The 13,792-nt window shown below is 38.1% G+C and overlaps 1 protein-coding gene across 1 annotated transcript; it reads right to left on the reverse strand.

The window, feature by feature from the left end:
• Positions 1-11,177: 11,177 nt before the first annotated feature.
• On the reverse strand, positions 11,178-12,959 carry LOC145767549 (intelectin-1-like). The gene is made up of 2 exons (XM_082579392.1): positions 12,432-12,959; positions 11,178-11,448 (listed from the first exon to the last, which is right to left on the reverse strand). Exons 1-2 carry the CDS (start codon positions 12,942-12,944, stop codon positions 11,218-11,220), a joined length of 744 nt encoding a protein of 247 aa, XP_082435518.1. The 5' UTR covers positions 12,945-12,959; the 3' UTR covers positions 11,178-11,217.
• Positions 12,960-13,792: the final 833 nt, after the last annotated feature.

Consider the following 13,792-nt stretch of genomic DNA (forward strand, 5'->3'; position numbering starts at 1 on the left):
AAATATATAAAAAATTTGAAAAAACGTAGTAGAAAAAAAGAGGGCACTTGACCAAGTGTCCTCCCCTGGATCATACATGCAATCTCACAGGTTTCTCACAGTGTCTCCTTCGAGTTTTGTCTTAAGTAGGTTATGTTCAACAATAACGGTTTTCATTTCTGGTATTGCACTGTATATCTGCTAATATTTCATATAGGCCTATGCTACGTTACAACATGTGTAGGCCTATGCAATGAAAGGGTTATAGCAGCAGTCATTTATGGTTAACAGTCACTGCAAACAATTGTTCTCTTTTCATATATGCTGTCTGTTTTCGTCGAAAATTTTATAAAGTGACTTGGCAATAAAAGACAGAAGTAGGTGAGTAACACCCAAGGCTGATAGCAATCAAGGTGAGTAACAAACCAAAAAAACGACTCAAGCTTGATACAAAACGATGAACAATAAAAATTGTAATGGCAATCTTCTTTCAAAATATTGTAAGCTTATCTTATTCTCCGTATTGCGCTCTAAACCTTTACCAAAAAGTAGAAGTGTTTGTTCTTGTCAATCTCTGTGAAAGTCGCCGTTTAATTTTGTTCACTACTGTAAACTTTAAAAAAATGAAACACACTGAAGCTGGAGTCGGACAGTTATAAACCGAGGAGTCGTATATTTATTGCCCGACTCCAAAGCCCTGGTAACAATGCGCAGTTTTAGGTACTTCCACATTCGTTTCTGTTGATCTTAAAGCAGTAGGCGACAACAAAAATCAGGGATGTTCAAGTACGGCCGGTGGCCAATTACAACCTGCAACTGCAGGCCAATTTCGGCCCCCGATACGTTTCAATATGGCCCACGACTGCTGTTTGATTGATTGAATAAATCCTTATTCTCAGACTGAGAAAGTATATTTGAGAGCTCAAACCTGGCAGCAGGTTTGCATACTTGTGGAGGCTTTAAACGACTGATGCAGGCCCGGTCGCGGATATTGTTTCCCACGAACTTTTTGTCTCATTTGCATATTTCTGTAAATGTAGCCATTGCTGGTTATGCCGCGAGGCTCACGTAACTGTTTTTACCAATTTTCGCTCTCCAGGTCCAAATCTAAATATTGAACTTGAAAAAAACGTAGCCTGGAGACACACCTAGTCCAGTCAAGTTTAAAAAAGTTGAGAAAAGATATTGATTCTGCTCACTAGTCTAAAATTAAGATTTTCCGAATTGATTAAGAATTAACCCTAACCCACTAACCCTAACCTTAATTTTTGAAAAGCTTTTGTGCACGGCAAAATTAATGTAAAGAAGAAAAAAATTGACTTCGATAGGCGTCGAACCAATATCCTCACGAATATAAGGCAAAAGACAAAACCACTGAACCAAACATGCCAAGTGCCAACGAAAAACGTTTGCATTCACACGGTATAAATAAAAACTCCATGCAAAATAACAAAAAGTTTGTGGGAAAAAAATTTCGCGGCCCGGTCACCGAGATTGACAAAGTAATGTTTTCGCTTGTTGTTGAAGTGTTGTCTGTTTTCCATCCTCTGGGTGAATGGAGACTGGAGAGAGCTATTTGTTTTATTTGCCTTCCCAATACGAGTCGAGAAAAAGAAACACAATCAGGCTACATAAAAATCAAAATATAGCAATAGAAAGGTCTGGTGGCACCAAACAACCAGTCAAGGTGCTGCCTGACATCAGGCTTCATACATTGCATCGTCAGACATTTCAAATTTTACATTAGCTGAATCACTAAACAGCATGATTGAACAATAGCTTCGAAATCGAAATAAATCATATGAGGTTTCATAAGACATTGAATCAAGACCAGCTTGCAAAACATGAGCACATAATGGAGAGCAGTTCTTGGAAAGTGTTGCCCAAGCGCACACTACGAAAATCGAACCAGCGCCGCTTGATCTTGAAGTTTCTTCGTTCATAACGTCAGGCAGAGCTATAACGTCAGGCAGAGCCATAACGTCAGGTAGAGCTATAATATAGGTCGATACATCGCATGATTGCACTACTCTGCATCAACTTTGTGTTGTTTTTGCTGAAAACATTTCCAAGTAAAAGTAAGGTTACAGTTGATCGTGTTTATTACTTACATGTTACAAAAGATAATGGTACCCTAATTGGATCAATGCTTTATTGGAAAATGATGAGAAGTATCAAACATTGCAACCACACCATCACGCGTCAATGCTGTGATGACTTTCGAAACTTTATTTATTGCAAGCTAATGATGAGGATGGCAAGACAATGGTTCGGCGTGTTCATTAATCTTATTTAACAAACTGTTGGTAAAAATTTAATCAATATCTTAACAATAAAATTGTTGTAATAAGTCAATCATACAACAACAAACAGTCTCAATTGTAATTGTTGTAGTCGCCATTTAATGTACGTTGATATTATGTAACTCGTGACCAGCGTCACCGCATAATCACCTTCAGCGTTTTCTGGTACAGACGTTGGAATTGATTAGCCTACCACCGCACTGATGTTCGTCGAAATCAATTATTAGCGTTCTGTATCACATTTCTCAGTTGCATGCCTTGCATTGCTTTCTTGCTATATATTGCGTTGTTTTTGTACACTCAGTTAAGTAAGTATCAAGAGGTCAATGGATTTTCACTTACTTGGTTGGCTATAATTGTTATCACTACGTTTTGTATGTCGACAGTTTATATGTCACTGCGACCTTACTTAGGCTACTTCAATTTTATTATGTGTCTAAAAATACAACAGTAATTACAATTACTGTACATGAAAATCTGTAATCAATTAGATTCAATTTCAATTGCCCCAATTCTGGTAGAGAAGTTACCTAATTAAGCAAAACCTACCCTGGTGGGCGGTTCAAGACTGCAGATTTTTCGAAAAGTTCCAACCGACAAAAAGTTACTTCCAATCAACTTTTGACTGTTTATTCTGGTTACAAATGTATTCCATATATTGCAATGTATATAAATCAGAACTCATGGTATCATTTAGAGATAGACTATTTTGGATGCCATTTATATTAAGAAATCTCAGCTTCCATTTTATTGATTGAGGTTTGTTTTTTATTGATCTTAATGCAAATCATTGATGTTAAAATAGTAAAAGACATACAATTATTATCATGTTTGATCATTACATTTTATAAACAGAATAATGGCCGCCATAATACAGTGCAGTAAAGGTTAATAAAAAGGTAGAAGCAACAAATTTCAAACGATAACGTGTGATGGAAGCAAAATTGTAAATTGTATCGTGGGTAAAATGATTCAAAATGAAAACCATAGAAAAAGTGAAAACCAAATCAAAACATAAAATTTGCTTTAAAATGTAATTGCATTTTTGTTCAAAAGCATTGGTTAAGGTTAAATTTTCATTTATGATGTTATATTTTTAGTTCCATGCAATTAAAATTAACCAATACAGAAATGCCTTAGCGCTCTGTCCTGGGATAAGAAACAAGCCTACTTCCAAACATTCATCACAGTCATGTCCCGGGTTTGCAGGGAAAACAGAATCAAATAAATATTGTGGAGATTTTGCTGGATTGTCCTCGGTGTCACCGACGATGATTACTGATTATGTCATTGGTAAAGGCTGAATTGTGGACAAACCATGCTTACTTTAACATTTCTCATTTTTTATCGTTGAGATATTGATTAAATTTTTACCAACAGTTTGTTAAATAAGATTAATGAACATTCCGAACCATTGTCTTGCCATCCTCATCATTTGCTTGCAATAATAAGTTTTCGAAAATCATCACAGCATTGACGCGTGTTGGTGTGATTTGCAATGTTCGATACTTCTCATCGTTTTCCAATAAAGTATTGATCCAATTAAGCTACCACATTATTTGTAACATGTGATTAATAAACGCGATCAACTGTAACCTGGTTTTTACTTGGAAGTGTTTTCTGCAAAACAACACAAAGTTGATGCGGAATTGTGTAATCATGCGATATATCCACCTCTATTATAGCTCTGTCTGACGTAATAGCTCTGCCTGACGTTATAGTTCTGCCTGAGACTTCCTGTGACAGCACCAAGTATCGAACCCGGGCCGGTGGAGTGAGGTGCCAAACGCCAATCCACTAACCGCTACGCCACTCCTTGCCCAATGCGATTGTAGCCTTTTATGAGTTAAGTGAGACTTCCTGCGACAGCACTCAGCATCGAACCCGGGCGGGTGGTGTGAGCAGGGCCTCGGAGAGAAGTCAGCACTGGTCGGGAAACAATACGAAAAATGGGCCCCCTAATATTTTTTAGCAAATATACAACTAATTAGTATCTTGCGTTGCATGTTCGTGTTAAGCTGAAATTAGCCTACTTTCCTCAGCATGAAAAGAACTTCGTTCAATGTAAAAATCATCAATAATCACTGGAATACACTTGCAGCAAAAATGCCATTGAGGCAAACTATTTTGTCTAGAAAGCTTTGTAAACGAATAATAGGCAACCTACAGGCAACGAAAATAGTTCAACCTAGCATTTAATTCAGGAGTGTCCAAACTTTTTCCCACGCGAGCCAGATTTGCTAATAAGTGTTCGCGGGCCAACAGCCACAATAATTTTTCTGAAAACTGCAAGTTGAATTTATATGACTTTTGTGTGTCTACAGGCCAAAAATAACACATTGTACAACAACAGGCGCGGGTCATACAAAAACGTCTCGTGGGCCGGAGTTGGCCTGCGGGCCGGACTTGGGACATCCCTGATTTAATTCAATCCTTTCTGGGACTTTTTGCAATGCAAAGTTACGGATCACAGCATCAAATAATAAAATTTTGCGACGTCTGAATTGATGCACAACATGTATAGTCAGGCTTTTCAATCGGTTTTGAGTCATAGGCCTACTGGAGCGCAAACGATTCTTTACAAATTTCAGTAAATTGCTAAAACCACGTTCTCAAAGCGCAACCGTTGGTGGTAGCTACCGGAACACAAAAAAAAATCATAACAAAACTATTTGGAAAAACCTTTCGAAATATGGGGTGGTTCTTTCTGGTTTGCAGCTGAAGTTTGCTGTGTGGCTTTCTGTCAAAGGTACCAACTCATCCAAAATGTCTTGAAAAATGTCATTGTTGTAGCCTACAAATGGTTTAAATTTGTCCCACATGCCGGCAACTGCACAACAAACATACGATGAAATTTTCATGGAACTTCAAACTCATCGACGATATGTTTGAGTTTGTTGATACATTTGTCAATTCCAACAACTATCGAATCCCCTTTGCAATGTATGGTAGAATACATTTCCTTCGAATGATTTAGCTGGTTAAGTGGAGTTATAAAAGCGTTCTGTCCTCAGGAAAAGAAAATCATTTTCTTTTAAATTTATAATTTCCACTGTAACTTTAGCTTGCGCCTACTCTTCTCAGCTTTCTCTTACTTAGATTACATCTTCCTTTAATTTCATTAAATTCATCAGTGAATCTTGTTTAGGACCGTAGTCCACATAATGCAAAGCAGTCACAACTTTAAAACTGCTAGTTGTAGGCAGTGGCGTACGCAGGATTTTCTCAAGGAGGGGGAGGCATTGAGAGTAGCGTAGCCAGGAATTTTGAAAGGGGGGGTTTTGACGACCGACGGGCGAAGCCGGACGGCGTTTTCGCTTAAGACGACACCCAGCGCCGGGGGGTCTGGGGAGCCTCCCCCAGAAAATTTTGAAAAATTACTTTGAATTTAGTGCATTCTGAGAGCATTTTCAACAAAAATGTGGGTATGAATATTCCTGTAAAATGGTGCTGTCAGGTGGCATAGCAAAAGGATAAGATCATGTTTTCTTCGGCATTTTTTGGAAATAAAGCTAAGTATCTATGTTTTCTTGTTGTTAATTTTAATTTTTGAATGTTTGGTATTGGCAAAACTCGCTCTTTTAATACACTTTCGTATAAAATTAGGCAATTTTTTTTTAGACTGAAACCATCATTCCCAAGCATAAAAAGACTGAAAGCATCATTCTCAATATCGTGACGTCACACGCGTGCCAAGTGGGGTAGTGGGGTTGTAACCCCCCCCCCCCTTGGCTACGCCACTGGCCATTGATATCCCAGACGTCTTCATGGTATCCCAGTATGGTTTTAGTTCAGAGGCTAAACTTTAGACTATATCCATTTCTCTCTCACTAATCACTATAATAGGCTTACAGAACACTATGCTACAATGGCATACCTGAGGTGGTTTAGGTGGATTGGGCCATGTATTTCGTATTGGTTTAAGTCTATAAAACAACTTTGTTACAGTAATTGCTTTGACAGAGCAAGGCAAAACATATTAAATGCCTTAATCTACGTCGTTAACTACTAAAACATTTTTAAAGGAGGGGGGGCATGGCCCAATGCCCCCCCCCTGCGTACGCCACTGGTTGTAGGCTACTTTAGCATTGACTCAGCTTCTGATCAAGGTTTTGTTGGTTCCAACTTGATGCATTTAAGAAACGTCTTTAGAGCTTCAATTGCAAAAGGGTAATGTAAAGCATTGGGTTTAACTGCACCACGCCTTGATTACCCTCTCGAAGTCAATTTTCTTTGCAAGATGATAGGACAGCTTTCTTTAGATTTTTCAGAATTTTTCCTCTGACTAGGCTATAACTTTAAAAATGCCACAAGCTTACAGATAACACTGGTCTACACGATGTTTGCTCTATGAACTTTGAAAACTGATTTAGAGTAATTTTGGGGTGCTGAATCCCATTCTGACCTCAGATTTATCCTATCACGTCAGGTTTGTAAGATATGATAACAGCAAATTGTTACTTTTGTCAAAAGTGGAAGATTTAATGTTGCGTTTATTGCACATACACATTGTGCAAGATCCAGAAATCCCAGCCATGTGGTGCAGGCCCGCAACCAGCAAATATTTTCGGGGGGGGCATTTAATTTTTATCAAAGAACAAACATTAAAATGATGCATTGTGACATTTTTATGTTAATGTCCACGCCCATTGATAGAGTGTGTGGCACTACCATGCTACGGTTCAGTGGTCATAACTTATGTCAATCACGTTTTTGTTTAGTACAGCATTAAAGGAAACTAGCCTTTGTAACCTTTTCTCATTTAGCTATGATTACCCAAGGAAGAAAATTACAATATCACAGTAATGTGTTCAGTCGGTTACAAATAAAATACAACATCTGTAGGCTACGGTACGAACTGCATTGGCACGACTGGAGTCATAAATTAATCAATAACATATATTTACATCAACATAAACCATATCCCTGACACAAACAAACAGATACATATGAATAAACTCAACACGGTAATTACAAATTACAATCCTGAAACATTTTGTTGGCTCAGCAAGTTTTTATGTTTGTAGGCCCAAAGAAGTTGACTTTGCAAATGCAAAATGACATTTTAATTTAGAGCATATTGTCTAACTTTCTACTTGATTTGGCAAGTTCGTTTAACACCAATTCCGCGCTTGGAATTTGAGTACGATGGATTTGCATGAGAGCTAGTCCAGAAAGCCTGTCCTGCTCCATAGTGCTTCTAAGGTAACTTTTCAAGCGTCGTAGACAGCTAAATGTTCTTTCTGCAGAAGTAATTGTGACTGGAAGTGTAGCCAAAATTATCAAGAGTTTGTAAATGTTTGGATAAAACTCTTTTTGGGATTCTATTGCTGACACCGCATCAATCGCACTTGCTGGCCTTTCACTTTCAAGAATTCATTTAAAATCAGATTTACAAATGCTTTAAGCCCAACTGAGTAGCTTATTCACCACGCTATCGCAGCTGCTTTTGATCTCGAATCATTTAGTTGTTTTTAAACGCTTTTTATGGTGATGATGGATGCTGACATTATGTATACGCTAACGAAACAGATAATGAGGATGCCAGCCTAATTTATCGAACAAAATTGTTAGCATAGCTTCCAACCAGCGTAGCCTACTTTAGGTTTCGATAGTCTACACTGTACAGTACGTGCATGGACATTTTGCCAAAAGGACATTTTGACGAAAGACATTTTGCCGAAAGGACATTTTGCCGAAACTCATTTTGCCGACAGGACTAATTACCGAATTCTATAATTTCGCCAATTTGTCTAATCGGCATTTAGTCCTTTCGGCAATTAGTCTTTCAGCAAAATGAGTTTCGAAAAAATGTCTATTTGGCAAAATGTCCTTTCGGCAAAATGTCCTTTCGACAAAATGTCCGGGTACCCTACAGTATGGCTGTACGTGTACGACGTATAGTACGGCCTACATTTCATACTGCATAAAACGCTTAAAAATTTTTCAAAAAATTTCGGGGGGGGCAAATGCCCTCAATGCCACCCCCTGGTTGCGGGCTTGATGTGGTGCATATGTAGCTGAAATACACCCACCAACTATAATTTTGATACCAATTTTTTTTCTAAGCAACATTATTAACAAGGCAGTAATAACAAGCTAAAAGTAGGCTAAAACTATAACTGACCCCCTCCCCCCATCAATGTTTTGCATGAAACCACAAACATTTAAGCAGGCCTATGGCATTGCTTGTCCAGTAACCTTATTTAGGCTGTTTTGGCCTGTCTAACACTAACCTTTCGTTATGGCACTGCATATGTTGGTGGTAAACGCAACGCCAAATCTTCCACTTTTGACGAAAGTAACAATTTGTTGTCATCATATCTCACAAACCTGACGTGATAGGATAAATTGGAGGTCAGATTCGGATTCAGCACCCCAAAATTACTCTAAATCAGTCTTCAAAGTTTATGGAGCAAAAAAAATTCTTTTTTTGTAGACTAGTGTAATCAGTTACCGGTACTTCAAAAATGATAAGACATTTGAGCAACGCTGTCTGTAGGCAACATTATGAATTCCAACTAGATTTAGCCTAAGCAACAAGATCCATAAACAAAAACCTCAAATAAAGAAAAAACTCACTACCTTCCAAAATCACATCATGAGAAGCATGACCACGAAAAGGCTACTTGACCACACGAAAACAGAAGATCTTTTAACTATGATAAAATTACATCCAATTGCAGCAATAATAAAATCAAAAGTTTTAAAACTGTTCGGCCACACTAAAAGATCACAATTCGGAATCAGCAAAGTTTGCACAGAAGGAAAAGTAGAAGAAAAAAGAAAACGTGGCAGACAACCAAAACGATGGCAAGACAACGTCCAATCATGGACCTGATTCAACTTGGCGACACTGAGCGAGCTGGCTCAAAATCGCCACTCTTGGAAGCAAATAACTCATGTTAATGCGCAATCTGCTGCAGGCGGAGATGATGACTGATAATGATGATGACCCATAAACAAAAAGTATACAGGATTTACTTTCTTTAATCGTGCTTGGACTGATACCTTTAACTTTCCCAGATAACTTGTGTTGAATACAACTTCCTATGCCTGGCCAACGCAGATTTTGAAGTTAAGGTTCAGTTGTCAAGCACAAATAGTTCCCGCTTAGCTAAAACAGCACCAGTTTTCAAGTTGAAACTATCAATACAATCGAAACCGTTCAGTGATGTAGAAATCATTTCAGCTTCAGATTTACATCTTGAAGCTGTTCAACATCGCCTACCTTAACACGAAAATGATTTGTTCTTGGTGAGAAGCATCGAGAGTGACATTTACAATGATTGAGAAATACTTGGAACTACGCACTTCATTTAAGAATTTGTTGATTATCTAGTTGGTACATTTTTACTTTAGTACCGTACTAAAAATGGGCCCCCCTCAAAAGTTCAAAAACAAAAAACTAGGCTACTCGTTTTTCCTTTACAATGTTTTGCTAGGGGGGAAACTGGCCCGACTTCCCCCCCCCCCCTCTCGGAGCCACTGGGTGTGAGGTGCCACTCCACTAACCGCTACGCCACTCCTTGCCCAATGCGATTGTCCCCTTTTATGATTTAAGTGGCTGTCCTGTCACCATTATATTGAAAAAATTTCAAGAATAAAGAAAAGAAAAGTATGCTTGGATAGCGAAGGTAGGTCTGAAGACACATCACTTGATCCATCGAGCAGATTCAAAGAAGACTCATATTTGCCAATCATTGACCAAATTGTTTTGTGTATGAAATCTCCAATTGCTGCATACAATCGCTTTCGAATAATAGGCTATTTTCGTTTCTGGCGGAATTAAACACCATGTGTAACTGTAAAATCGAAGAGAGTGCTAAAACATTGCTTTACTAGTATGCAAATGATCTAGAAGAATCACTGCCTGAAGAGATGATTTTTGGAAAAAATAGACACCGAAAATGTTATTAACAGCTTTCATGTCATTTAACTCCATTTGATCCAGAAAACATGTCATTTGAATGTGTTTAATAAGTAAATACTGTAGGCTACTTCGGGTATAACTTAAAGTTTTGTTATTTTAATTGTGATTGGTAGCCTACAATGACGGGGAATGAAATATAGGCCTCAGATTACTCTATAGCCCCAGGTCCATCAAAACCTTAATCCGGCCTGGTCACACGGCCGTAGCCCAGGGCGTCATGCAAGCTCTTGCTCTATCGTTGAACTCGGCCAAATCCTGTGCAGAGCACCTTGCTTTGAGGTCAAAGCATTCGAGGAGATGTTGCATCGTTTGCTCCTGTCCGCATTTGCAACTTGTGCTCCCCATGGAATATTCCCAGTGTCTCATCAAAGTTTTACACCTGCCAATACCAATTCTTAAGCGGTTCACGCTTTCCGGAAGGAAGGCCCTCCGTAGGTGTGAGCCCCATATTGGCCAATTTCGGTCCGACTGCCAGTCCTTTCTGCCATAGTTGAACCTGCACATTGGCGGCGACATCGTTTTGATCTAATCTAATGGGACAACTGAGGCAAGGAAACTTTTTCTTGACTTCATTGATTCATCTATGATGATGATCTACTGGTCAACTGCGGTGACATTGAATTTCGGTAGCAAGACCAGTGTCTGGGCTGGTCTATCAAGGATTTCCCCACTCCTCGTGGGGAAGCCCCTAGAAAAGGTAAGGTAAACATCGGGCACCGCAATTTTTATTTCGCCAGCTTGCAGAGGCTGGCAAATTACCCCCTTAACGATAGACCTACACACAACAGCTAAGGTTTTTTAGCCAAATGAATTATTTTTAATTCTATAAGTTATTAGATTTACAGGTTTACGATATCACCACATTATTACCCGACTTATTTTCTGCGCTTTTTGCTAGCAAAAACACAATCAGTACAGTTTTTAAAGTCTTCGGTTTGACCCGTTTTGGAATCGATCTCAGGTCTACCAGCACTAGAGCCAAGTGATAGTTTGATCATCATCTTATCGATAAAAGATGAGAAATGTTGAAGTAATCATTGTTTCGTCAGCACTCCAGTCTACACCAAGAGGGCTACCGTCGTGGACCAATCCAGCAAAATCTCCACAGTAAAAGAGCGATTCTGTTTGTCCAGTAGATCCAAGACATGAGTGTGATGGATATTGGAAAGTAGGCTTGTTTCTTATCCCAGGGCAGAGCGCGAAGGCGTCTTTGTGTGAGCTAATTGCGCGGAACTAAAAATGCAATATCAAGATTAAAGGTTTAGCATCAACTAATACTTTTGAACAATAACCCAATTTTGTTTCAAAGAAAATGTGTTGTCTTGATTTGGTTTTGCTTCTTCGAATTAAGTTTTCTTCGGAAAATTTTGTTTCTTGTCAATTTGAATCATTTTTCCCTTGACAGTATTTTGTTTTATTGCAATAAAAAAAAACATATGCCTATGCTTCAATAAAAAAAAACAAAAAAAACAACGTTTTGAACAGACCTCATTTCAATGACATGTTATTTTTTGAAATGTGTTCCATCTATTTTTTTCTTAAATTCCGTATATTATGACAACAATTATTCTGGTTGTGAAATGTGATTGGCAAAAAGATTGCCATGGCAAAAAATTACAAGGCTTTCGCAGCACACTAACTTGCAAAAACTTGCAAGCCGCGGTACACTATTTGGAAACCCCTGTACTAGACCATGCATTTTATTTGGTATTTTGTAAAAAAAAAAAAACATATTCAAGAATGACATGGTCACTTGGTCAGCAGTTAATTGTTTGTTTTTCACTTACGTATCATACACTTCGCCCTTGTGTTCTTCACTCCATACTTGCAAGGTGAAAGCGCTAAAAGACGTCCATTTTCATCGTAAACTTCATGATCCCAAGTAAAATTATTACTTGTAAGTAGCAAGGTACCGGGACATTTTGCCGAAAAACATTTTGCCGAAACCCATTTTGCCGAAAGACATTTTTTCGAATGGACAAGTTGCCGAAATTCATTTTGCCGAAAGGCTAAATGCCGATTGGACCTTTCGACAATTAGTCCATTCGGCAATTAGTCCTTTCGGCATTTAGTCCTTTTGGCAAAATGGGTTTCGGCAAAATGGGTTTCGGCAAAATGTCTTTGGCAAAATGTCCGCGCACCAAGTAGCAATATATTAACAATCATTGGTGTTGATCGTAAACACAAGAGACTTGTGTTTTTAAAACGTTTTTTACCTGAATGTATCCAGGTTCAATGTGTGCTTTTATGATGGGAGGGAAATGCTGAAGAAGTGTTTCATTGTTTCCAAGATCATACACAATAGGAATAGCAGGACCATTGTCATCAGGGAAGTTGTAAACGTTAGATTTTATTGGATAATGATCATGGTAAAGATGAAACAAATTTCCTCCATATTGAGCGAGGAATCCATTGGTTGTACGATATTTCAGATAAGAAGATGTATTGAAATGTCGAAGCGGCGTGTCGTTTGGAACTTGCCAGATCATGACATCTCTTGCTTCCAATTCGAAATAAGCAGGATTTTTGTAATCATCACTTGTGGCCGCTGTGACAATTCCAAAAATGTTTCGGTTTTGCCAATTTCCATCTCCACTCAACCTTGCTGCACTGTTACCCTGCTCACTTGACCATCTATCTCCAGTTGTGCATTTTCCTTCATGCCCTTGTCCAATGTTGTTTTCATGGATGGATGCGACCAAAGTCCATCCTCCTGCATCTGTTGTCATGTCACAGTAAGCATTGTAATCATTTCCATTCAGATCTCGAATCTTGTACAAACCATTGTCACTGTTTTGGGAATCTTGTTTCATTTTTGAACAACTTTGGCTTGCTGTGTTTACATTCATTGAATCTGTAAGACATTAGAATTATTGAGTGGTATGGATAAGTCGGTCTATATGGAGTAAATTTTATGTTTGAAATAACAAGGATAACCTTCTGTATTATACGCAGAACGGTAGAACTTGTTCTGTTGGCTGTGATTGGCGCGAAATGTGTTGTCATTGGTACATCAATGCCGGTTTTGAGCGATTTATGTTCCAAAAAAAAAACGTAACAAGTACTGTAAGTTCAACAGTTTAATCTCAATTGACACAAACGGGTGTATTGAAGTCAATTGCCGGTCATCATGGGTTTAAAATTGATAGTTATTTTATGTCCAAGACATTTTAATTGTTTCGTAATCTTGTTAACTTTACCTTATCACATGTCATCCTTAATTTATTAGACTTTATTGTACAGTAAACGTCTTTTAAAATGCAGACAGGTAATACAATGTTTTTGTAAGCTTTAATTGAAAGAAAAAAAATGCAACAGTATTTGGAGACCGAGGTTATTCGGAACAAATTTTAGTAAAACTTAAATCAATAAAATAAAGAATGAGTTTGAAAAACTTTATTTGGTGTGGCATTAGACCACTATATTGTGCAACTTATGACAAAAGATTGAACAGAAGTTTTCACAGGTTTTTTGCACAAATTTAATTATTTAAGACATACATCACATGTTTCAACAAACCCCATGGGCGGAGTTTGTTGAAGCAACACACGGGTTTAGTTGGAACATTCATCGATTT

The sequence above is a fragment of the Aplidium turbinatum genome, chromosome 3 (assembly GCF_918807975.1).
Source record: "Aplidium turbinatum chromosome 3, kaAplTurb1.1, whole genome shotgun sequence".
Lineage (NCBI taxonomy): Eukaryota > Metazoa > Chordata > Ascidiacea > Aplousobranchia > Polyclinidae > Aplidium > Aplidium turbinatum.